The sequence below is a fragment of the Hyperolius riggenbachi genome, chromosome 4 (assembly GCF_040937935.1).
Source record: "Hyperolius riggenbachi isolate aHypRig1 chromosome 4, aHypRig1.pri, whole genome shotgun sequence".
Taxonomy (NCBI): domain Eukaryota; kingdom Metazoa; phylum Chordata; class Amphibia; order Anura; family Hyperoliidae; genus Hyperolius; species Hyperolius riggenbachi.
This window is the reverse complement of record NC_090649.1, coordinates 489,974,657-490,001,386: the sequence shown is the minus strand read 5'-3', so window position 1 is coordinate 490,001,386 and position 26,730 is coordinate 489,974,657. Positions and strand designations below refer to the sequence as shown.

At 45.5% G+C, this 26,730-nt stretch overlaps 1 protein-coding gene across 6 annotated transcripts in view; it reads left to right on the top strand.

Moving 5' to 3' along the window:
* SRBD1 (S1 RNA binding domain 1) overlaps window positions 1-26,730 on the top strand; it is a 308,196-nt gene that overhangs the window by 231,259 nt on the left and 50,207 nt on the right. For all 6 annotated transcript variants that reach the window (XM_068233032.1, XM_068233030.1, XM_068233027.1 and 3 more), the window contains one exon: window positions 20,664-20,770. In XM_068233032.1, coding sequence (XP_068089133.1) covers window positions 20,664-20,770 — 107 coding nt within the window. The remainder of the gene's footprint in view (window positions 1-20,663; window positions 20,771-26,730) is intronic.

Here is a 26,730-nt window from a genome sequence, read left to right as displayed (position 1 = left end):
ACAAGGGATCCCACAAATCATTGACAAAACTGACACACTCACGCCGATCACAATCGACAGGAACATCTGAGAAACAGGCATCAGATCGCACAGATTTAACCTCTAAACAAACGGGAGAAACTCCATCAGAATTCACGCAGGTGTCCACAGTCGAGGCACACCCATTCATTTCAGGTCGCACAGTGTCCAAACTCACTTGCTTTACCCCAGAAAGACAGGAATAATCATGTGACAATGGTGTCTCTTTATTGGAAATAATTGGTTGGTGTGTGTGCAATTCGTCCAAAATAGTCTGCCACACATAAATCACCAGATCCACATCACACTCATCACATTCATCAGAATCGATCAAAAGGTACATAGAGTCGAGACAATCATTCAGGTCATCCGCGCTCTTTGCGATATAAAAATCGCAAAAGGCTTTCCAATTGAAATCAAACTCTTCCAACAAGGCCCCAATCTCCCATGAGGCAAATGGCGGTTCAAACAACCCAGTATCTAGGTAATCTCCATATGGGTTGGGGTCAGGAACGAGGACAGACTTTTTAACTGCTTTAATGTAGTGTGCGATCCTACCTATAATAGGATCCACATATGCCTTTGCCTCAGGCAATGACATCTGAAACAAATCGAAGGTTCCCTCTGCCCTGGGAATTTTGGTTGGGCTGGACATTCTGTAACGGTGGTGGGGTCGTTTTCGTGGTCAGCGCACAAGACGCGCACTGACACAACGAAAACCCTCCACCAGCGTATGATTTTGGGAAACCCAGGCTAGGTGCTATGCACCCGCAGAGGGCAATTCCCACCGGCAGATGGCGCTGTGGAGTGCAGGCGAACACCGCCGCTGCACAGCCACAGATGTCAGATAGGAATTGTACAGAACCCGATAAACGGGGCTGAAGAGCCCTTAAAGAGAAAGAGCACAGGGACAGGATGTATGTGTGTGCACCAAACTAGCCGCCACCCTGCGACAGTACACACACAACAGGGGAAACAAAGTGGGAACGCGATCACAAGATTGGCGATTGCCGATAGAGACACAAGACAGAGCAGGACAGCGCACAAGGGTAGCAAAGGCACAGCAAATCATACAATGAGGAGATACGGAAAATAACAAACGCTAGCTAACCGCGAACACCGCACTCATTCGCAACAGTGCACGCGGTTATGCGCGGTCTCCACGTGATAAGCACAATAGAGACAAGCACACCTAACTAACCATCGACAGACAAACATGAAACAGAGGACGCGAGCGCTTGCTTAACGGTTACCTCACCGAGCCTCCAGCAAGCGTCCGTAGCAGACAAGACAGACACACGAAAACAGGGACAAGCGAGAGATAGGATCCACAGCACTAGCAAAAAGTGGCTAGCGCGATCCCAGGAGACAGAACAGAAGGATCCACAGTGCTAGCGAAAAGTGGCTAGCGCGATCCCAGGAGACAGAACAGAAGGATCCACAGCGCTAGCGAAAAGTGGCTAGCGTGATCCCTGGAGACAGAACAGAAGGATCCACAGCGCTAGCGAAAAGTGGCTAGCACGATCCCAGGAGACAGAACAGATGAGGTAGGCAGAAACAACCACTGTTCCAACCTACACTCCAGACTCAATCAGAAGGATCCACAGCCGCTAACGCTAGGGCTTGTGCGATCCAAACACAAGACAGACGGAACAGGCAAAACAGATAATGCAATCCTAACTGCACTAGGGAACTGCCTAGTGCATTCCCACGAATTACACTAAGATAACTTTAACAAACGGGAATGGCTGACACTCCAGGAGTGTCCATCAGGAACAGGCCATGGGAGCAGAATGCTTTTATAGTGCCAGTCATCAAAAGAAGGCAGGTAAGGGATTTGCATGACTACTGTATGCAAATCCCTCAGCAACACAAGCTGCACAACTGACAGAAGGTCTCCTTTCCAGAGTCCTGCAGCAAGCAAACCTAAACAATGGTCAAAAGGCTGCCTGCCTGCGCAGGCAGCTGAGCGGATTCTCACACCATAATTTTGTAACTACCAGGTTAGCAGCTCCCATTGTGCTTTCCTGTTTGCATGGTAGGTATTTAGTTATTCATATGTTTTGCATCTGTTTGATTGCTGTGTGTGTATTTGAGCTGTCTAAGTGGTGCACATGAGGTGATAAGTCATTCAAATGCAGCCCATGTGGTGAGCGCTGGCTTTATTCTCTGCTATTCAATAAAAATGTGTTTCCCTACTTTCTATTACCCATACAGTTACCATATTTACTTTTGTGCACAATGTCGTCCGTCTTCAAATTACCAATTCCCAGTGCAGTTTATGTGCTCTGAAAGCTGCCATTGCATTTTATTGCATAGCTACTGTATTTATATACTAAAATCTGCCTAGTGATCACTTCTCAGCTCTTTCTGCTTCTCTGCTCAGTACAGCTCAGTTTCAACTGTTTGCTGAGGTTTACTAAATGTATCTGACAAAGGAATGTAAACAAAAGGTTTATCACCTCTTTTGATGTGGCCAGAAGCTTTCCACTGAAGCAAGCAGCTTTCCGCTGAAGAGCAAAGTGCTGTGTTTAACTGAATGCTGTTCTACTACAAATTTGTTTTTGCGGTAGTCGATTTTATTCTGTAAATAATCTTTTAGAGCAAAGAGGAAACCCTAAGTTTCAAACCACTTGAAGAACTACGTTTATCATTGCAAATTCATCAGGAAGAAGCGCGCTACGCAAAGCCCCGAGTACAAGGGCCGAAAGTTACCAACAGAAACCAGGCTGATGCTAGAGGAGCCATTAAAGCAATTATCAGGCAGCCAGCATGTTAGGCTAAATCTCTGAAAGATCAGGTTAAAAAAACGCATCACAAGCAAAAGTGTAAAAAATAAAAATTAAAAAAAGAGAGAAAATGAAAAAAGTTTTCTCTCTGGACTTTGGTACGTTATTAAACTCAGCTGCAAGGTCCTGTTTACATTGGACAGCCCCCAACAGTAGAACAAAGTCAGTCTGTCCTGGAGCCATAAGTGAATTCTACAAGTTAACAGCTCTTCACAAAATGCTGCCATTTCAGGATGTCAATCAAAGCCGGCCGTAAGTGGGAGCTCCTGCAGACATAACCAGCTGCAGGTTTCAAAAACAGCTTTTTTTCCCCTCTTTACCGAAAGTGGAAACACAAAAACACATTTGTGAAATATTAGATGGGCAGATTTCGTAGGAACATCAATGACAGAGCAGGAGACAAAATTGCATGGGGGGCATCTGAGCGCCTAACTTGCCAAAGGACACAAAGCTCAAAGGCGTATCGCTTCCAACTCAGACAACTGCCTACACAACACAAGCGTATAACGAAGGATGAGGCCTAATATCTAATTCTATTTAGAAAGCACCTATATGTATTACTCTCTGACTTAAACACTTCAGCCCAAAAAAAACTTAACGACTTCAGTCTTCAGTGTTGTTTTACCTTATGCATATGAGCAACGTTCACCTCCCATTAATTCGCCAATAACTTTATTACTGCTTATCACAATGAACTGATCTACAGTGGGTTACAAAAGTATTCGGCCCCCTTGAAGTTTTTCACATTTTGTCATATTACTGCCACAAACATGAATCAATTGTATTGGAATTCCACATGAAGGACCAACACAAAGTGGTGTACACATGAGAAGTGGAACAAAAATCATACATGATTCCAAACATTTTTTACAAATAAATAACTGCAAAGTGGGGTGTGCATAACTATTCGGCCCCTTTGATCTGAGTGCAGTCAGTTGCCTATTGACATTGCCTGATGAGTGCTAATGACTAAATAGAGTGCACCTGTGTGTAATCTAATGTCAGTACAAATACAGCTGCTCTGAGAGGGCCTCAGAGGTTGTCAAAGAGAATATTGGGAGCAACAACACCGTGAAGTCCAAAGAACACATAAGACCAGGTCAGGGATCAAGTTACTGAGAAATTTAAAGCAGGCTTAGGCTACAAAAAGATTTCCAAAGCCTTGAACATGCCACGGCGCACTGTTCAAGCGATCATTCAGAAATGGAAGGAGTATGGCACAACTGTAAACCTACCAAGACAAGGCCGGCAACCTAAACTCACAGGCCGAACAAGGAGAGCGCTGATCAGAAATGCAGTCAAGAGGCCCATGGTGACTCTGGACGAGCTGCAGAGATCTACAGCTCAGGTGGGAGACTCTGTCCATAGGACAACTATAAGGCCCTGTTCACACTTGCGGTTTTGTAAAAAACGGAACGGATGTCCGGACCGCACCAGATCCGGACCGGACCTGATCCGTACGGTTCCTTTCCGGATCCGGTCCGTTTGCATCCGTTTTCCGTGCGGTATGAACACGGTTGCGGTCCGGATCCGTTTTCTTAAAGCGATAACAACCTGTCCCACAGGGCTGGTATCTGCTGCACCTGTAGGATGAGGTCTTCTGCTGTGTAGGGCCTCACCTCCTCGTTATCAGACATATCATCAGACATGTTGCTGCCAAAGAGCTCCAGCATGAAATCGCTGCTGCTCCACTCTGTGAACGCTGGGCCCATGTGGTCCCCATCCAAAATGGCCACTATACCATAGAAAAAGCATAGGAAGTGGGGTAGAACGTCCGGTTTTTATAGCCAGTGTGTTGTGCGCTCTCCGGTTCTCATTGGTTTGTATTGGCCGGATGCAACAGTCAGGCTCCGCTCCGGATACGTCTGCCGGAGGAGCCGGACCAAAAAATAGCGCATGTTGGATCTTATACCGGAGTCCGGATCCGGTCCGGCTCCGGTCCGGACGAAACGGACGCATGTGAACGGACGCATAGACTTTCATTGCTATGCCGTGCGTCCGTTCCGCATGCGGTCCGGCACGGCGATTCCGGACGGCGACCGCTAATGTGAACCGGGCCTTAGTCATTCACTGTACAAAGTTGGCCTCATGGAAGAGTGGCAAGAAGAAAGGCATTGTTAACAGAAAGCATAAGAAGTCCCGTTTGCAGTTTGCCACAAGCCATGTAGGGGACACAGCAACCATGTGGAAGAAGGTGCTCTGGTCAGATGAGACCAAAATGGAACTTTTTGGCCAAAATGCAAAACGCTATGTGTGGCAGAAAACTAACACTGCACATCACTCTGAACACACCATCCCCACTGTCAAATATGGTGGTGGCAGCATCATGCTCGGGGGGTGCATCTCTTCAGCAGGGACAGGGAAGCTGGTCAGAGTTTATGGGAAGATGGATGGAGCCAAATACAGGGCAAACTTGGAAGAAAACCTCTTGGAGACTGCAAAAGACTTGAGACTGGGGCGGAGGTTCACCTTCCAGCAGAACAATGACCCTAAACATAAAGCCAGGGCAACAATGGAATGGTTTAAAACAAAACATATCCATGTGTTAGAATGGCCCAGTCAAAGTCCAGATCTAAATCCAATCGAGAATCTGTGGCAAGATCCGAAAACTGCTGTTCACAAACGCTGTCCATCTAATCTGACTGAGCTGGAGCTGTTTTGCAAAGAAGAATGGGCAAGGATTTCAGTCTCTAGATGTGCAAAGCTGGTAGAGACATACCCTAAAAGACTGGCAGCTGTAATTGCAGCAAAAGGTGGTTCTACAAAGTATTGACTCAGGGGGCCGAATAATTACGCACACCCCACTTTGCAGTTATTGATTTGTAAAAAATGTTTGGAATGATGTATGATTTTCATTCCACTTCTCATGTGTACACCACTTTGTATTGGTCTTTCACGTGGAATTCCAATAAAATTGATGCATGTTTGTGGCAGTAATGTGACAAAATGTGGAAAACTTCAAGAGGGCCGAATACTTTTGCAACCCACTGTATATCTTGTTTTTTCCGCCACCAATTAGGCTTTTTTTTTAGGCGGTACGTTTTGCTAAGAATTATTTTCTTCTAAATGCATTTTAACGGGAATATTAAGAAAAAAATGGAAAACATTAATTATTTCTCAGTTTTCAGCCATTATAGCTTTAAAGTAATACATGCTGCCATAATTAAAACCCACATATTTTATTTATTTGTCCAGGTTATTACACCATTAAATTATGTCCCTATAACAATGTATGCCATCAATATTTTATTTGGAAATAAAGGTGCATTTTTTCAATTTGCGTCCATCACTATTTACAAGCTTATAATTTAAAAAAAATTATAGTAATATACTCTCTTGACATGCATATTAAAAAAGTTCAGACCTTGGGTAACTATTTGTTTTTTTTTTTTTTGTTTTTTTATTAAAAATGTTATTTGGGGTTTTTTTTTGAGTGGGGAGGTAAACGGATACGTTTAAATGTAATTGATTGTGTATATTTAAAAAAAAAAAAAAAAAAAAAAAATATATATATATATATATATATATATATATATATATATATATATATATATATATAGATGTAGTTTTACTATTTGACCACAAGATGGCCACAGTGATTTTTTTGTTATTCATCCTGTTTGAAAGAGCTCTCGCTTACAGGAACTGAAGGGATGATGTGACACTTAGAAAAATCACGGCTTTTCGGGGAAGCCCTTGGTTTTTCATACGATGACACAGATCAGTGAATGTGAACTGTGTTCCCATTCATTGATCTCTGGGGCAGCAGAAGGCGGCGGGAGCGTACGCGGCCAGCGGCAGTTAGGGCAGTTTAGATAGACTGAAGTGGTTAAAGTAGGCTAAAACTCTGTCATAACATTCAATAAAAATGTGTTTTCCTGCTTTTTATTACCCATACAGTTATCATATTTGCTTCTATGCACAAGTAATATTGTCTGTTTACAAATTACAAGTTCTCAAAGTACAGTTTATCTGCTCTGAAAACTGCCATTGCATTCTCTTACACAGCTGCTGTATTTATATAGTAAAATCAATCTAGTGGGATATCAAGATGTAGGTAATTTCTGGCATACTTGATGGTCTTGCCCGATTGCTAAGACAGTCTAGACTGTATAGAATGGTTAGCATTTTATTTAATAAATCGATCAGCCCATGTCCAGTTAACACTCCTCTTAATGCGAAAATTGATAGATTATCCCAAATGGAAAATAAATTACTCACTAAGTTTCCCTCAGCAGTTAGAATATCCATCGGAGCCAAATGGTTTTCTGAACAACTAGATTGTAACCAAATTGTGGTCAAAATTAATTACATTTGCCAAAATCAATATCTTAAGAGTTGTAGCTAGGACACCTTTAAGAATGCAAACTTCTGTTTTGCATAAATCATAGCTCCCAACCAAGTCCCTCTTTTGGAGCCCCGTCCTGTCCCTCTTTCCTCCTCATTTGTGTCTCTCGTAGGACTTTGTCCCTCTTTATATATAAATATGTAAATATATATATTTCTTTTCTAAACGTGTGTTTGACTCTTTATTCCCATCCTTTAAAGCGGTATAAAACCCTGACATAATATTCAATAATTACATGTTTTCCTACTTTGTATATGCCATATGGTTATCGAATTTGCTTTTGGGCAAAAGTATTATTCATTTAGAAATTACAAAGTACACTTTTTTTGCTCTGAGAGGTGACTTTTCATTTTATTCATAACTGTTTTTTTTTTTTGTCCTCTTGAAATATAAGCAGAAATACTTTGTGTCTGTCTGTGTTCAGGAGAGTCTGCAGTGTCAGAGAAGTGTTTCTTTACATTCCTTACTTGATACAATTAAACACAAGATAACATTATCTCCAGTTGGGATGCGTCCAGCTTTCCCAGCATTGAGCTTTTCTGTGCTGTGTTTAACCCTTTGAATGCTGTTCTAGTGAAAAAAAAATGCTGGTAGTATATAATATGCTGTAAATAATGTTTTAGAGCAAAGAAGAATTGCAGGGTTTCATTGCGCTTTAAATTGATATATTACTCATTTTAAAATGTTAATATGAAGGGAAATGAACCAGAATAGAAAGGACCAGTGTGGTTTCAATTATAAAACAACATATTTTCCTTATGACATCTTTATGGTATTCACGACTAGGGGTGTGGTGGGGGTGTGGTTAGGGGTGTGGCAGGGGCGTGGCTTAAGTGTATCTCTTTCTCATCTCAAAAAGTCGGGAGGTATGCCTAAATTATCAAAATTCAGCCTTTTGGCAATCAGAGAAAACCCCATGTTGAGCATAATCACTTCACCTCACTTCACCATACATAAAACACCCCTGTTAGGAAGCGTGGTTTGGGGCATCATGCAGTGCAGGCCCGTGTCTGCAGCAGGCCCTGGAAGGCCTGTGGCGGCAATGCAGACAAATGTAAGGAAATAGTGGCGGGAAACCAGATGCAGTCTGCAGGAAGCCTGAGCTTTCGGATATTTGTTTTCCAGCAGGACGGTGATCCCGGCCATAAAGCTAAAGCTGCACAAGTTTGCCTTAAAATTAGCAATGTCTAAGTCTAAATCTTGTTTTAAAAATGCACAGCGGGTCTAGAGCTGACTGGCTCAGCACAATTGCCAAGCAGAGACGGACATGAGCCTGGATAAAAATGTTGACTTTTTATTGCAAGATTCAAACGAAAAGGGCTGGAGCCAGGGCCAGATTTACCATAAGGCACTATTGGCACGTGCCTACAGGCGCCTGATGATGGGAAGGCGGCTCACTCTCCTCCCTGAGCGCCTCCCGCCTGCCTTAGCTATGTAGAGTCCCGAGCGGAGTGTAAATGAGGTTACTCACCCGGGTCTTCGTGTTCCACTGTTGAGATCTCCCTTCAGTCAGTGGCACCTCTAGCTACTTAATACTGAGGATAGCTCTGGCTACCTAATACTAAGGGACACCTCTAGCTACTTAATATTGAGGGTACCTCTACCTATCTACTACTAAGGGCACCTGTAGCTATCTATGACGGAAAGGGAAATGAGGGCCAGCCAGTACATGTGCGGTTCACAGGGCTGGGCCAAGGCAGATGCGGGAGAGGCTCCAGCCTCAGGGCGCAGTGTAGGAGGGGCGCACAACTCACTCAGCTATCATTCCCCTATTGTGTTTGAAGCAGAGAGAAATAAGAAAAGGGGTACATGGCAGTGACTGCAAGCCAGATAACTAGATATTGAGGTGTTGGGATCCCTGGGGAGCCTCTCAGCCTGGGGGTGGGAGGGATGAGGGAGGGGCCTCTTAGCCTACTAGCAATCAGTGTGTGACGGCTGGGGTGGGAGGGATAAGGGAGGGGCCTCTTAGCCTAATAGCAATCAGTGTGTGACGGCTGGGGTGGGAGGGATGGGGGAGGGGCCTCTTAGTGTAATAGCAATCAGTGTGTGACGGCTGGGGTGGGAGAGATGAGGGAGGGGCCTCTTAGCCTAATAGCAATCAGTGTGTGACGGCTGGGGTGGGAGGGATGAGGGAGGGGCCTCTTAGCCTACTAGCAATCAGTGTGTGACGGCTGGGGTGGGAGGGATGGGGAGGGGCCTCTTAGCCTAATAGCAATCAGTGTGTGACGGCTGGGGTGGGAGGGATGGAGGGGCGCACTTTGGTGTCTCAGCCTTGGGTGCTGGAGGACCTTGTCCTGGCGGTTCGGCCATGGTTTGTAGGTTCATGGAGGATGGAGTCTAGGGTGCCAGGACATCTGTGCCTATAGGCTCCTGTGAGATAAATCCGGCCTTGGCTGGAGCTCAGGGGTGGATATATCTTTTCTGCCCCTGTGTGTGAACAGTGCTGCAGCCAGTCAATTTGCAAATAAGGCCAGTGGGGGTGTGTGTGGGTCTCTAGAGGCTCCTGCAAGTCAAATAAAGTTGTAGGTGTTACAGAATTTTTGGTTGAAATTACAGCCTGATGCGGCGTAGTTTTAACACCGTCAGCTCAGATGCGCTAAAGACAGCAGAGTTCCGTGCATCAGTCAGGAGCCATTTTCATTGGCTCCTGACCTGATCAGCAAGATCTTTACAAATCACTAGCGCTTAAAAAAGCTCTGCTAGTGGGTCCCAGGCCTCAGATCGATTTTGAGCTTCAGATCGGTCACTGGCAGTCAGTAGGCTGTACATTTCTTTTCAGTTTGCTTGCATATTTTCGCACCAAGCCTCTGTCTCCCAAATAATGTTTGTCAATTACGCAAGACGCCTGCCAAAATTTGCATAAAATGCGAACATTTGCACACAGAAAAATGGGCCACTAAAAAAGGGCGCATATGGCTAATGGACAAAAAGGGCGCTGCCATAGACTGCAATGCAAAATATCGGCTATTGGGCGCACGACAGGAAAAAAGGGCGCCCGAGAAATAGCGGTTGCAGGGATGGTGTTAACAAAAGTTTTCGTTTACAGAATAAGGTTTATTACAAATACCGTTTACAAGTTCATTTTAACTTTGTGGTTTACTTATTTTTTCATTTTTAAGGCCCCGTTCACACTGCTCGCGTTTCCAGCCGCGTTTTGGAAACGCGTGCAGGTGGTCGACACGCACGACATCAGACAGTGCATAGAGTGCGCTGTCTGATGTTCACACTGCATGCGTTCCGGACTTGTGCGGTCCAGGAACGCATGCTGCACGCATTTTTTGCAAAAACGCGTGGCTGTCCCATTCACTTTTCAGTGATGGGATCAGCCACGCAACGCACACAAACGCGGATGGCGTGCGTTCGCATGCGTAGCGTTCCGCACGCATGGTCATCCGCGTTTGTGATGTGAACGGGGCCTAAATCTCGCTTATAGGAGCTTTTACTTATTTTTCCGTTTTTTAATTTTCGCTTTCAGGGCTGTAACAAGTAAATTATCGTTTACACTTATTTTATCATCAAAAATTTGTGTTCATGCATATAATGCTTAAAAAATCGTTTTCAACCTTGTTCTATTGGAAATACGTCGCTTTTGGTATTAACTTTGTTTTTTTACACTTATAATGCGTTCATTATAGTTTTCTAATATATTGCTTTAAATATTACCGTTATTTTAAAATGTTTAATGCGTACGTGATTGTAAGGCTATATATTCTATTATATATATATATATATATATATATATATATATATATATATATATATAAACCTTTTTCTATTTATAATATTATTAATGTGTATGTGATTTTAACGCTATTTATTCTATTACATATATATAAATGATTATATTAACCTGCTGAGCGTTCTGGACGAGCTGAGCTGCCGGAGGGTGCCGCTCAGGCCCTGCTGGGCCGATTTAGACAAAATAAAAAGGAGCACACGCAGCCGGCACTTTGCCAGCCGCGTGTGCTACCTGATCGCCGCCGCAGCGCGGCGACGCGCCGCGTGCAGCGACGGAAGAGGTTCCCCCCAGCCGCCCGAGCCCAGCGCAGCCGGACCAAAGCGTTCCGGCCAGCGCTAAGGGCTGGATCGGAGGTGGCTGACGTCAGGACGTCGGCTGACGTCCATGACGTCACTCCGCTCGTCGCCATGGCGACGAGGAAAGCAAAACAAGAAGAGCCGCTCATCGCGGCCCTTCTTGTTACCTCTGATCGCCGGAGGCGATCAGAAGTACGGATTAGGAGCGCCCTCTAGTGGGCTTTCATGCAGCCAACTTTCAGTTGGCTGCATGAAATAGTTTTTTTTTAATTAAAAAAAAAACGTCCGGTTGCCAGCCTGGCGATCTTAATAGAACGCCAGGCAGGTTAATGTTATTTATAGTGAAGTATTTTAAGGATTAAATATAATATTGTTTATATGTGTGTAAGGGTGTTTGTGCAGTGGGGAAGGGTTAGGCATGACCAGGGGGATGGTTAGGGTTATGCACCACCAGGGGGATGGTTAGGGTTATGCACCACCAGGGGGGTGGTTATGGTTAGGCACCACCAGAGGAGATTTAGGGTTAGGCACCACCAGGGGAGGTCTAGGGTTAGGCACCACCAGGGAGGTCTTAGGGTTAGGCACCACCAGGGGGGTGGTTAGGGTTAGGCACCACCAGGAGGGTGGTTAGGGTTAGGCACCACCAGGAGGGTGGTTAGGGTTAGGCACCACCGGGGGGGGGGGGGGGTTAGGGTTAGGTACAGGGAGGGTTCTGTGTGAGAGTAGGTATAGGTATAGTTACAGTACACACTACCAGGGGGTGGTTAGGGTTAGGCACCACCAGGGGGTTCTAGGTGTTAGGGATAGGTACAGGGAAGGTTCTATGTGAGCGTTAGGGATAGGTAGAGTTACAGTACAATATTTGTAATATACACAATTTATTAAATTATGTATATTTACACAAAGAGGGGGGTCTAGGGGTTAGGGATAGGAAGAGCCTGCAGTTAGGTATAATTGCAGTAAAATACCTGTAAAATCTACCATTGTATTACTATACTAAATACAAGTATAAATATCGTTTTTTTGGTATAGACGCTATGTGCCGTTTCATTTCCGTTTATTAAACCAATTTAGCACTATATTTTCGTTTATAAGCTATAAACGAATAATATCGTTTTACATTACAACTTATAATTTCGGTATATCCCACGCCCTTTTTTCCAGGCGCCCTTTTTTGATACACGCAGAAAAACATGCGAAATTTAATATTCTTGTGGAAACGGGTCTAAGACATTCTTATACTTACAGAGTTTACCAGTTCAGCCAGCAGGTGGAGCTCTAAATCAAGATCACATTTTCATTTGTGATATTTAATATTTTCTTGATTACAAGTGAAATGTTGCGGATTTGCATAAGACACACCTGCTGTGGTCTGGCAATGACCGTATAATGGACTTCAATAACTTTCTGCCTAGGGGTGGTAAATGGGAGTGGTTAACACTCAGAATAACAGGACATCTCTGTAGAGGCACTCTTTTCCTTTGCAATGAATGTGCCCTTACAGTAACCCTATAGAGCAGGGGTAGGGAGCCTCAGTAGGGGTTGATTCACTAAGCCACACTGCTCAAGTCGCGCAGCTTAGTGTGGCAGCACAAATAACATTTTCACTGCTGTAGCATGCACTACTAACTTACTCCCGCTGCCCCCTAAACTAATGGCTGCTCCAATTGTCCCACCCTGGATCCTGTCAGGTCAAGTGACTTGTTAGGACGAGATCCCTGCACCTTGATTGGCCCAATAGGCTGCCTGTCACGTGACAAGCAGCCTATTGGGCCACAGTGCAGAGATCTCGTCCTACAAAGTGAATCAACCTCCAAGTCAGCTAGCTAATTGTACAAGCTGTTAGTCGGTATTTCTCCTGTCTGGCTCTTGCGGAAATAGCTGATGTTGTTGAAACCCAAGAGAAGCTGAAGACGTGTCTGACACTTCCGCTGCCCGGCGGATCAACTGTGTACACATCACCATGGGAACAGGGACAGCCCTCTGCTGCGCATGCACACTGTCCCAGTTTGAAACATATTTTATGGCTCTCACAGAATTACATTTTAAAATATGTGGCGTTTATGGCTCTCTCAGTCAGAAAGGTTCCTGACCCCTGCTATAGAGAGACGAAGAGATGCCAGAAATGTTACTTCCTGCTTAGTGAAGACTCCTTGGTAATCCCTGAACCAATGACACACACATGAGAAGTCTGGAAAGTCCTCTTTACCAAATCTTGTAACTTTTATTATTGTTGTTTTTTTTTTTTTACTAGTATTAGAATACCGGTAATAGCATCCACAGATTGAAGTGGAAAGATAATTTTTAAAATGGGAAATTGCAAAATGATTTGAAGCACTGATATACATCATATCAATTTTCATAATGAAGGTGGAGTTAACTACCCAACGACAGCTTCACGTCAATGGGCGTGACCGCGGCGGCAGCCCCCGGAATGCCTAACACCCTGGGGCCGGCTACTGCAGGAGGTTGCGCGTGCATCTCCGCTTAGAAAGCGGAGCTCCGCCCCGCCTTCAGTCTCCCAGCAGTGATCGCAGTTTCGCCGTCTGTGTACAGTGCTGCGATCTGCAGTACTGCTGTACTGGGGACAGCTGTGTGACACCGCTGTCCTCCTGGGATACTGGAGAGCGATCGGCTCTCATAGGCAGAAGGCTATGACAGCTGATCGCCAGGATTGGCTGGGTGGAGGGAGGGGTTTGAAAAAAATAAATAAATAAATAAATAGTAGAAAATAATAAAATAAACACTAAGGAGGGGAGAAGGAGGGGGGGGGGGGGCACTTGTGTGCTGTGTTGTGTGGCCCTGCAGCTTGGCCTAAAAAGCTGCAGTGGCCAATTTCCACAAAAATGGCCTGGTCTTTAGGGGGGTTTAGCACTGTGGTCCTCAAGTGGTTAAAGTGAATCTGAACGGAGTAAAATTATTTAAAATAAACACAAGTTGTACCTGCAAATGAACATTACATACTTAACTCGCCATCAGTTCCTCTCAGAAGCTCACCATTTTCTTCTTATGATTCCTTCCAGTTCTGACAATATTTTGTCAGAACTGAAATACTGTATAGTCTGGCGTATAAGACTACTTTTTAACACTTGAGAACCATCTGAAATGTCAGGGGTCGTCTCATATGCCGGGTGTCATTGATGCCGGGTGATACGCCCTGTCCTGTTACTGACTCTGAGGCAGAGAGGGAGGTAACTAGGATATGAGGGCGGGGCCAGAAGAGTGAAAGAGGCGTGTTTTATGGGCACAGCGCAATATATTCTTCCGTACCGCTTTGATAAACAGGGAGACAGGGAGAGCTGACCAATCCACTTAGGGAGAGGAAAAGTTGACCAATCCAACCAGCCAATCACCTATATACTGGGTACCACATACAGTACAGCACCAGTATCTGTTCATACATAGCACCAGTATATGATGATTTTTTTATTTTTATTTGGTGTGCGTTGGAAGAGAGGTAGTCTTATACGGCGAGTATATCCCAAACTCTATATTTTAACTGGAAAAGTTGGGCGGTCGTCTTATACGCCCAGTCGTCTTATACACCGGAATATACGGTATATCAGTTGCTGTCAGTTATATATCAGTTGCTGTCAGTTATAACTGAAAGGACAACACATGTGCATAGTTTCCCATGGTTCAAGTGGGCGATATTACAGTGTGCTGACCTGGAAGCTGTTATGGGGTAATGGCCATTTTCCAAAATGGAGGACGGAGAATTCCATTGATCACAGTGGCCAAACAGGACGCAGGAGAGGAGAAAGAGATTGAGGAGTAGACTACACAGGAGGTAAGTATGACGTGTGTATGTGTATTTTGACTTTTAATTTTCAGTTCAGGTTTACTTTAAATACAAACAATAGCCAAGATTGAAAGATAAAGCAAAACGTGTGACCGTGGTTTGCGTTTTAACTCGCTGAAACGTTCCTTGCGGTCGTCGCCCCGATCCCGCGCTGCCCGTAGAAGACTTCAGTGATCGGGACCACTGATTTTTTACTTTTCAGGTTATTAAGATGTGATGATTTTTTTTTTCTTTCCTCCCTCTCTTTAAGATTTAGCACATTTAATACATTGCAGCTGTTGCTACAGCCTCATGAAATAACATCCGCTGAAAATCTTATGCTCACTGTTTTTCTGATTTATAAAATACAAGAGATCAGTCTTGGGAGCGGAGAGTAGACTGTACCTGGCATAATGGCCCTTTGAAGTCTTTTACTAGGTTTGGGCTGAATACATTTCCTCACATTTAAGTCGCTGCATTTCCAGATGTGGTCAAGTCTTTGCGAATCTGTGTAAAGTACAGAAAGCTTGGGGGGGGGGGGGGGGGGGAGGTGGTCGGGCGACTGGCAAGGCTGAAAAGATACGACTGGCATTCCGCTCGCTTTATTCATCCATAAACTGTTTATTGTTATGATTCTTTAAAAGATATTTTATGTATATTACACGGGCTTTTAACGCAACAGTATAACGTTTCGCGGACAAATGTGTACATTACAAGTTCCTGCAGTGTTTGACTTCTGTTGCTTGAAAAATGCGCCCTGTATAAATATTATATCCAGGTTATTATGCCGCTATTGGTGCTGGACATCTGTTACATAGATAGACGGCAAGAATGTAAGCACTGGGCTCTCTATATGCTGCATTACTGTGATAATAAGACATAGAAATAATGTATACATTACCTAGGCTGAGACTAAAGTCTTTTTACGTCTGTGTATTACCTGGTTAAAGGCTGCTCTTCGCCAGCCCATTGTCTGCGTCTTGTACGGCAAGGGTCAGAAACCTTTTTGGCTGAGCCATAAACTCCACATATTTTAAAATGTATTTCCATGATAGCCATACAATATGTTTCAAACTGGCACATTGTGCATGCGCAGTAGAGGGCTCACGTACCTGTTGCCATGGTGATGTGTATACAGTTGATTCACTGGGCAGCGGAAGTGTCAGACACGTGTTCAACTTCTCTTGGGTTTCAGAAACATCAGCAATTTCCCCCAAGAGCCAGACAGGAGAAATACAGACTAACAGCTTGTACAATTAGTTAGCTGACTTGGGGTTGATTAACTTTGTAGGACGAGATCCCTGCACTTTGACCCATTAGGCTGCTTGTCAAGTGATAGGCAGCCTATTGGGCCAATCAAAGTGCAGGGATCTCGTCCTACAAAGTCACTGGATCTGACAGGGTCCAGAGTGGGACAATTTTACAGATTTTACAGAGCAGGCTAGTGAATTTTTTAACCCATGTAGAATGCTGAGTAGTGTGTAAACTGCAAATATTGGAGAATGATGCAATGTTATAAAAAAACACTATATAACTGAAAATAAATGATAAATATTTTCTTTGCTACTAAAATTCTAGTAATTATCCGTATTACACAACCAATTCATTATATTATAATTTTTTTTTTGCTTCAGTGTCTCTTTAAGAGCGATGCCTGGCAGTGATCTGCATCCAAACCCTTGGACTATGTTACAGGGCTGACACCACACAGATGCGTCTGTAGCCTGTAGGCTAGCGCCGTGTTCTGTTGCCATGCGGAGGAGGTGCAGGGCCAATGGACAGGCTCGGTTGTGACCTCACGTAATGGGTGGATAGAGCAAAGCTCTTGGCCGATTTGCGATCCACCAGGAGGATTGCTTGCTGGGGGGAGTCGATGGACGCCGTACTCATGCCAAATTGGTGGTCATTATCGAGTTTTATCTGATGTATGCCGATCATTCACAACAGTCCATGTGACATCAGTAGTTGATTTTCGGGATTCGCTTTGTTCCTGATCTTCCCAGGGCAATAGAGTGTGTGCAGCGTTGTCTGGTTTGCGTATTTCATGGGTCACTTGCCGAGTGTCATCGCTGATTAGTGCTTTGACCTCCCGCATGCCGGTCGGATTGAAGAGGATATTTCATGGCATACGGGAGAAGAAACGTCCTTTATTTGCGTTGCATGTGCTTTCCATGAAGCTCCTCAGTCTGGGCTTTCTCTAGCCTCCAGCTATTAGTGTTGATAACAGAATTACTGGCTGCTTACAGGCAAGGATGTCTGTATTACTTTCAAGCTAGAATATTGGGCCAAGAGTCTTAAAGCGGGATTGTCACCATAAAAAACAAATTTCAACAACAACTGGTCTGAGTGTATTAAGTGATAAAGATGCTAATCCTGCATTCAAAACTTTTTCTGCTGTTATGGTTTGGAGTTATCCTATACTTTAGGAGCACTGGCCCTTTAATTGCCATTGCCAAACAGTTGCATGCTGGCGGGTCTTTTTATCTATAATATTCCTCCTCTTCCCTTTATTTCCCCCTACATCTAATGACATAAGACAGTGTACTTCCTAGTATAGACCTCAGTGGGAGTGTCTGAAGACTCTGGGAGGAGGGCGGGTAATGAATACTCAATTAGCAAGAGGAGAAAAAAAGAGCGAGGGAGGAAATGATGTCAGGATTAGCTTCATTCAAAGGTAACCAAGATAGAAACTGCCTAGAATTGCATTCTCTTCTTTTCCTTTATAAAATTCACAGGAATCATAACGTGGACAGTACAATACATCTGTTATGTAAGTAGGACCAGTATTTAGCTACGTATATATGTGTTTTTTATTTCTAGGTTAGCATTGTTCTTTAAGCGTGACCCCGGAGTTTCAGCAGTAGCAGGGTGAGCCGCCTTTCAGCTCATTCTGGGGCCAACTGTACAACGATGATGTAAAGCGTACACGTTCCCAAATGCTACCATTCAGCTGCATGTAATTGCAGCCTAATGGCGTTTGTAGATCTTAGTCGGGTGGCTGAACTTCCAGACAAGTGAGCAGTTCAGCTGTCCACGGGAAGGAGGCCTGAGAAACCCATAACACTTTGCAAACCGAGAAATACCATTCAGTAGAAGTCAGTCTGTAGATTTTCAATAAAGGATTTAAATGGGAAAAAAAAATGCATAAAATACATTAGGAGTGTTGACACTTGCAACGTGCGGTTAAAGTGCACACAATTTTCCCAACACCATGAGTGTTTGTCTCTGTTAAAACTCGTACACACGCCTGACTTAAATCGGCTGAAGCGGCCGATGACGACCGCCTCAGCTGAAAATCAGGGGTGTGTGTATGGTAGCTGGCGTTTGCGCACCCCAAACACCCCCCGCATAGTAACATAACGCATCGTCGGCTACACCACTGGCACGTGTGTGTGCCGTCCGGCCCAGCGAGGTCACCTAAGGGGTTGATAAGGTCCTGATCCTGGACAGACAAATTCCATTGGACGTGTATACGCGGCCTTACAACTCGCGGGATTTAGCACAATAGCGAATGATTGTTTTGAATGAGCCCATTGATTATCATGACCTCTTGGATTTAAGGCTAATTCCTTATGCTTCCTTATGGTGTTAATAATTTATTTTTTTAACCTCCATTTCCTTACGTTTTTGTCTATCTGTAAAAATCACCTTCGGGCACTTATGCTTTTGTCAATCAGAACCCTGATCCATGCCAGATTTCACACCCAGAAATACAAAACTGCTGAAACGAAATGCAAATATTTGCCTCGGATAGGAACTTCTCTGTTGGGAACCTGAAGACCACTGCCAGCGATTAGCCCTTTTTTTTTTTATCACGCCGGTTTCCACCGCATAGACACTGAACTGATTTACAGACTATTGAACTCGCACAGACAGAAAAAAAGCCTCCTCCACGCTCTGCTTGCTGATAAACATTGACATTGCTGATATTAGCATCTTTTGTTGAGTGATGTGTGAACGTCTGTCGGGAAGACGGTGAGGCCCAGACACAGCCGCCCACTTGTGTTCAGGTGTTGTAAGGTTACGTTGATGATTGAGACGGGTTGATCAAAGCCGGTGTTGCTTCCAGATGTCTGGATGGCGATAGAAGGCCTGGATGTGTAGGCTAGGGCCGTGTTGTATAATATGTGTAGGCGAAGGTGCCAGACTGGGGCTGGGCTCTGCTCCGAAATGATCTGTAAGTCGTACATATTTCCACCTCTTGGGTAGACATTTCAAACAAACTAAACGTTCTACACGAGGTTGTCCTGAAAGTAAGGCTCGTTTGCCGTTTTCATCGGAAGCGGTTGAGTCAGATGTGATGTTTTTACACCACCAGTTAGAGAAACGCTTGCTGCATGAATGACATGATTCCTGTATTTGGAGATGATGGACGTGAAGCAGAAACAAAGGGCAGTCATTGAGCTCTTGACCTTAAAATACTGTTTTGTTTCTTCTCGGTGAAGTTCTGTTTTACGATTTGCCTTCAACATTGGTTTCACCTTGTTTTAACTCGCCCATCTTTACCCAATGCTCTCATTAGTTCTCACCGCACCATTCAAAGTTCTGAGGCTTTCATGGATGTCTGTAGGTGGCTTCTTCTACCTTGGTCAAGAACTGATTTTTGCTTCTGCTTCAAATCTATGGTACTGCAACAACTAGAAATACAGAAACTTCCTGAAACGGGTGTATGTAGTACCCCAGTGTTTCTCAAACCTGTCCTCGTGACTCCCCAACGGTGCATGTTTTGCAGGCAACCTCACCTATGCATAGGTGGGGTAATTAGTGTCTCAGCTAGGGGGACTCCATGTAGCTTGGACACTAATTACCTCACCTGTGCATAGGGAGTCAAGAGGACAGGTTTGAGAAACACTTCAGTACACAGTAAGCACTGGGAATAAAGTGTGTGTGTGTACATCAGTACATAAAATACCCCATTAATACCCCATTACAGACAAAACCTAGTGACTCAACTTTTTTTTAATATGTATGTCACAAGGGTATATTACGGTTATTTCTGCAAATAAAGGATTGTGATTAGTGACGGATGCAAAACTGAAAAAATATACCTTTATTTAAAAAATAAAATAATGTCGCCATAGATTGTGATAGAGACATAATTTAAACGGTGTAATAACCAGGACCAATAGGCATATAAAATGCATGGGTTTCAATTACAGGAGCATTTATTATTTTAAAACTATAATGGCTGAAAACTGAGAAATTATTTTTTTCCATTCTTTTCTTATTATTCCTGTTAAAATGCATTTAGAATAAAAGAAAGCCTAATTGGTGGAGGGAAAAACAAGAAATAGATCATGTTGCTGTGATAAGTTATTGGCGAATGAAAGGGAGGAGCGCTGACAGGTGAAAATTGCTCTGGTCCGTAAGGGGGAAAACCCCTCAGTGGTGAAGAGGTTAATCAGTCCCTCCTGATCTGTCTGCATTTTCTTGCTTTATAATAGAGAAAAGTCAGATCAGATTATCTTCTCTGGCTGGGCGGCCCAGCACCGTCTGAATCACAAGAATGGCTGGACAGAATTTAAATATCCTTTTGACAAGTAATACGTTTCACATGTAGTGCATTTCTTGTCTGTCTTGGCTTTGTGTCTGGATTTCGGCATGAAATGGTTACATTTTCAGATCTGCTGTAAAATCCATAGACTGACAGCAGTCAGCGTATAAAAGTAACATGGACCTTTCTGTCTTGCAGCACGACGTCTCCCAGGTGCTCCTGAAAGGCACGCTGGACAGCGTGGTGGAGGAGTGCGTCAGCTTTGTGGGGGTGGATATCAACATGTGCTCCGAAACGCTGCTGAGGTAAGCACGGCATTGTACATTGGGCAGCACGGTGGCGTAGTGGTTACTGCTCTCGCCTTGCAGCGCTGGGTCCCCGGTTCTAATCCCTGCCAGGGCACTATCTGCAAGGAGTTTGTATGTCCTCCCGTGTCCCAAAAATGTACAGACAAGTTAATTGGTTTCCCCCTAAATTGGCCCTAGACTAGGATACATACACTACATGATCCATACATAGACATAGGACTATGGCACGGATTAGATTGTGAGCCCCTCTGAGGGACAGTTAAAGTGAACCTAAATCGTAAAAAAATAACGAGCTTCACTTAAAGAGACACTGAAGCGAAAAAAAATGATGATATTATGATTTGTATGTGTAGCACAGCTAAGAAATAAAACATTAAGATCAGATACATCAGTCTAATTGTTTCCAGTACAGGAAGAGTTAAGAAACTCCAGTTATCTCTATGCAAAAAAGCCATTAATCTCTACGACTTTGAAAGTCGTGGAGAGGGCTGTCTTCTGACTTTTATTATCTCAACTGTAAGTGAACAGTTTTCTTTTTATCTCCCAGAGGAGAGGTTATTAGTTCACAGACTGCTCTGAAAGAATCATTTTGAATGCTGAGTGTTGTGTAATCTGCACATATTAGAGAATGATGCAATGTTAGAAAACACACTATATACCTGAAAATAAAAATATGAGAATATTTTCTTTGCTGCTAATCTTCTAGTAATTACTCATAGTACACAACCAATTCATTATATCATATATTTTTTTTCGCTTCAGTGTCTCTTTAACTGGGGCTTCTACCAGCCCCCTGCATCTGCCTTGTGCCCGCGCCATCACTGAACGATTCTCCAGTTCCCCGCCGCACCCCTTTCTTCTAGATGCACGCCTCCTGATCGCATTCCCCTGTATGTTGGTGGCGACGTGGGCACAGGGAGAATGCAGGGGGCTGGTAGAAGCACCAGGTACTTTTTTTCTTTTGTTTTGTTTACGATTTAGGTTCCCTGTAAAGTGACAATATACTCTGTACATCGCTGTGGAAGATGTTGGCACTATATTAGTAATAATAATAATTGCTCCGGCCTCCATGTCGCTTTATAGTTGTCAGCAGGCAGAACGTCGTACACAGAAGGCCGCGGTGTCGCAACCTGCTCTGCGCACTCCACTATTCACGCAGCACAATGAGGCTCTGTGTGTTCTGGTGATTACTGCTTTACTAATGTTTGTCTTCTCTTCCAGTGTACATAACATTAGCTGAGAACAGGCACTACATCACTCAGTGCCGGCTGCACTGCACACACTGACGCACGCTGCTTGGCAGTCTGGGATAGATTTACATGCTAAGTGCCTGTGTAACGCCGGCTGCACTGCACACACTGACGCTGCTCAGCAGTCTGGGATAGATTTACATGCTAAGTGCCTGTGTAACGCCGGCTGCACTGCACACACTGACGCACGCTGCTTGGCAGTCTGGGATAGATTTACATGCTAAGTGCCTGTGTAACGCCGGCTGCACTGCACACACTGACACTGCTCAGCAGTCTGGGATAGATTTACATGCTAAGTGCCTGTGTAACGCCGGCTGCACTGCACACACTGACACACACTGCTCAGCAGTCTGGGATAGATTTACATGCTAAGTGTCTCTGTAACGCTGGCTGCACTGCACACACTGACACACACTGCTCAGCAGTCTGGGATAGATTTACATGCTAAGTGCCTGTGTAACGCCGGCTGCACTGCACACACTGACACACACTGCTCAGCAGTCTGGGATAGATTTACATGCTAAGTGTCTCTGTAACACCGGCTGCACTGCACACACTGACGCACGCTGCTCGGCAGTCTGGGATAGATTTACATGCTAAGTGTCTCTGTAACGCTGGCTGCACTGCACACACTGACACACACTGCTCGCCAGTCTGGGATAGATTTACATGCTAAGTGCCTGTGTAACACCAGCTGCACTGCACACACTGACACGCTGCTCAGCAGTCTGGGATAGATTTACATGCTAAGTGCCTGTGTAACGCCGGCTGCACTGCACACACTGACGCACGCTGCTTGGCAGTCTGGGATAGATTTACATGCTAAGTGCCTGTGTAACGCCGGCTGCACTGCACACACTGACGCACGCTGCTCGGCAGTCTGGGATAGATTTACATGCTAAGTGCCTGTGTAACGCCGGCTGCACTGCACACACTGACGCACGCTGCTTGGCAGTCTGGGATAGATTTACATGCTAAGTGCCTGTGTAACGCCGGCTGCACTGCATACACTGACACACACTGCTCAGCAGTCTGGGATAGATTTACATGCTAAGTGCCTGTGTAACGCCGGCTGCACTGCACACACTGACACGCTGCTCAGCAGTCTGGGATATATTTACATGCGAAGTGCCTCTGTAATGCCATGTGCCCTGCATACACTGACACACACTGCTTGGCAGTCTGGGATAGGTTTACCTGCTTGGTGCCTCTTTAACACCGGCTGCACTGCACACACTAACACGCTGCTCGGCAGTCTGGGATAGATTTACATGCTAAGTGTCTCTGTAATGCCATGTGCCCTGCATACACTGACACACACTGCTCGGCAGTCTGGGATAGGTTTACATGCTTGGTGCCTCTGTAACGCCGACTGCACACACTGACACACACTGCTTGCCAGTCTGGGATAGATTTACATGCTAAGTGTCTCTGTAACGCTGGCTGCACTGCACACACTGACGCACGCTGCTTGGCAGTCTGGGATAGATTTACATGCTAAGTGTCTCTGTAACGCCGGCTGCACTGCACACACTGACACAGACTGCTCAGCATTCTGGGAAGATTTACATGCTAAGTGCCTGTGTAACACCGGCTGCACTGCACACACTGACACACTGCTTGGCAGTCTGGGATAGATTTACATGCTAAGTGTCTCTGTAACGCCGGCTGCACTGCACACACTGACACACACTGCTCAGCATTCTGGGAAGATTTACATGCTAAGTGCCTCTGTAATGCCATGTGCCCTGCACACACTGACACACACTACTCAGCAGTCTGGGATAGGTTTACATGCTTGGTGCCTCTGTAACGCCGGCTGCACTGCACACACTGACACACACTGCTTGGCAGTCTGGGATAGATTTACATACTAAGTGTCTCTGTAACGCCGGCTGCACTGCACACACTGACACACACTAACACACTGCTCGGCAGTCTGGGATAGATTTACATGCTAAGTGCCTCTGTAACGCCGGCTGCACTGCACACACTGGCACACACTGCTCGGCAGTCTGGGATAGATTTACATGCTAAGTGTCTCTGTAACGCCGGCTGCACTGCACACACTGACACACTGCTCAGCAGTCTGGGATAGATTTACATGCTAAGTGTCTCTGTAACGCTGGCTGCACTGCACACACTGACACACACTGCTCAGCAGTCTGGGATAGATTTACATGCTAAGTGTCTCTGTAACGCCGGCTGCACTGCACACACTGACACACACTAACACACTGCTCGGCAGTCTGGGATAGATTTACATGCTAAGTGCCTCTGTAACGCCGGCTGCACTGCACACACTGACACACACTGCTCGCCAGTCTGGGATAGATTTACATGCTAAGTGCCTCTGTAACGCCGGCTGCACTGCACACACTGGCACACACTGCTCGGCAGTCTGGGATAGATTTACATGCTAAGTGTCTCTGTAACGCCGGCTACACTGCACACACTGACACACTGCTCAGCAGTCTGGGATAGATTTACATGCTAAGTGTCTCTGTAACGCTGGCTGCACTGCACACACTGACACACACTGCTCAGCAGTCTGGGATAGATTTACATGCTAAGTGTCTCTGTAACGCCGGCTGCACTGCACACACTGACACACTGCTCAGCAGTCTGGGATAGATTTACATGCTAAGTGCCTCTGTAACGCCGGCTGCACTGCACACACTGACACACACTGCTCAGCAGTCTGGGATAGGTTTACATGCTTGGTGCCTCTGTAACGCCGGCTGCACTGCACACACTGGCACACACTGCTCGGCAGTCTGGGATAGATTTACATGCTAAGTGTCTCTGTACCGCCGGCTGCACTGCACACACTGACACTGCTCAGCAGTCTGGGATAGATTTACATGCTAAGTGTCTCTGTAACGCTGGCTGCACTGCACACACTGACACACACTGCTCAGCAGTCTGGGATAGATTTACATGCTAAGTGTCTCTGTAACGCCGGCTGCACTGCACACACTGACACACTGCTCAGCAGTCTGGGATAGATTTACATGCTAAGTGTCTCTGTAACGCCGGCTGCACTGCACACACTGACACACACTGCTCGGCAGTCTGGGAAGATTTACATGCTAAGTGCCTCTGTAACACCGGCTGCACTGCACACACTGACACGCTGCTCAGCAGTCTGGGATAGATTTACATGCTAAGTGTCTCTGTAACGCCGGCTGCACTGCACACACTGACACACACTGCTTGGCAGTCCGGGATAGATTTACATGCTAAGTGTCTCTGTAACGCTGGCTGCACTGCACACACTGACACACACTGCTTGGCAGTCCGGGATAGATTTACATGCTAAGTGCCTCTGTAACGCCGGCTGCACTGCACACACTGACACACACTGCTCGGCAGTCTGGGATAGGTTTACATGCTTGGTGCCTCTGTAACGCCGGCTGCACTGCACACACTGACACACACTGCTCGGCAGTCTGGGATAGATTTACATGCTAAGTGTCTCTGTAACGCCGGCTGCACTGCACACACTGACACACACTGCTTGGCAGTCCGGGATAGATTTACATGCTAAGTGTCTCTGTAACGCTGGCTGCACTGCACACACTGACACACACTGCTCAGCAGTCTGGGATAGGTTTACATGCTAAGTGTCTCTGTAACGCTGGCTGCACTGCACACACTGACACACACTGCTCAGCATTCTGGGAAGATTTACATGCTAAGTGCCTCTGTAACGCTGGCTGCACTGCACACACTGACACACACTGCTCAGCAGTCTGGGATAGGTTTACATGCTAAGTGTCTCTGTAACGCTGGCTGCACTGCACACACTGACACACACTGCTCAGCAGTCTGGGATAGATTTACATGCTAAGTGTCTCTGTAACGCCGGCTGCACTGCACACACTGGCACACACTGCTCAGCAGTCTGGGATAGATTTACATGCTAAGTGCCTCTGTAACGCTGGCTGCACTGCACACACTGACACACACTGCTCAGCAGTCTGGGATAGATTTACATGCTAAGTGCCTCTGTAATGCCATGTGCCCTGCATACACTGACACACACTACTCGGCAGTCTGGGATAGGTTTACATGCTTGGTGCCTCTGTAACGCCGGCTGCACTGCACACACTGACACACACTGCTTGGCAGTCTGGGATAGATTTACATGCTGAGTTCCTCTGTAACGCCGGCTGCACTGCACACACTGACACACACTGCTCGGCAGTCTGGGATAGATTTACATGCTTAGTGTCTCTGTAACGCCGGCTGCACTGCACACACTGGCACACACTGACACACACTGCTCGGCAGTCTGGGATAGATTTACATGCTAAGTGCCTCTGTAACGCCGGCTGCACTGCACACACTGGCACACACTGCTCGGCAGTCTGGGATAGATTTACATGCTAAGTGTCTCTGTAACGCCGGCTGCACTGCACACACTGACACACTGCTCAGCAGTCTGGGATAGATTTACATGCTAAGTGTCTCTGTAACGCTGGCTGCACTGCACACACTGACACACACTGCTCAGCAGTCTGGGATAGATTTACATGCTAAGTGTCTCTGTAACGCCGGCTGCACTGCACACACTGACACACTGCTCAGCAGTCTGGGATAGATTTACATGCTAAGTGCCTCTGTAACGCCGGCTGCACTGCACACACTGACACACACTGCTCAGCAGTCTGGGATAGGTTTACATGCTTGGTGCCTCTGTAA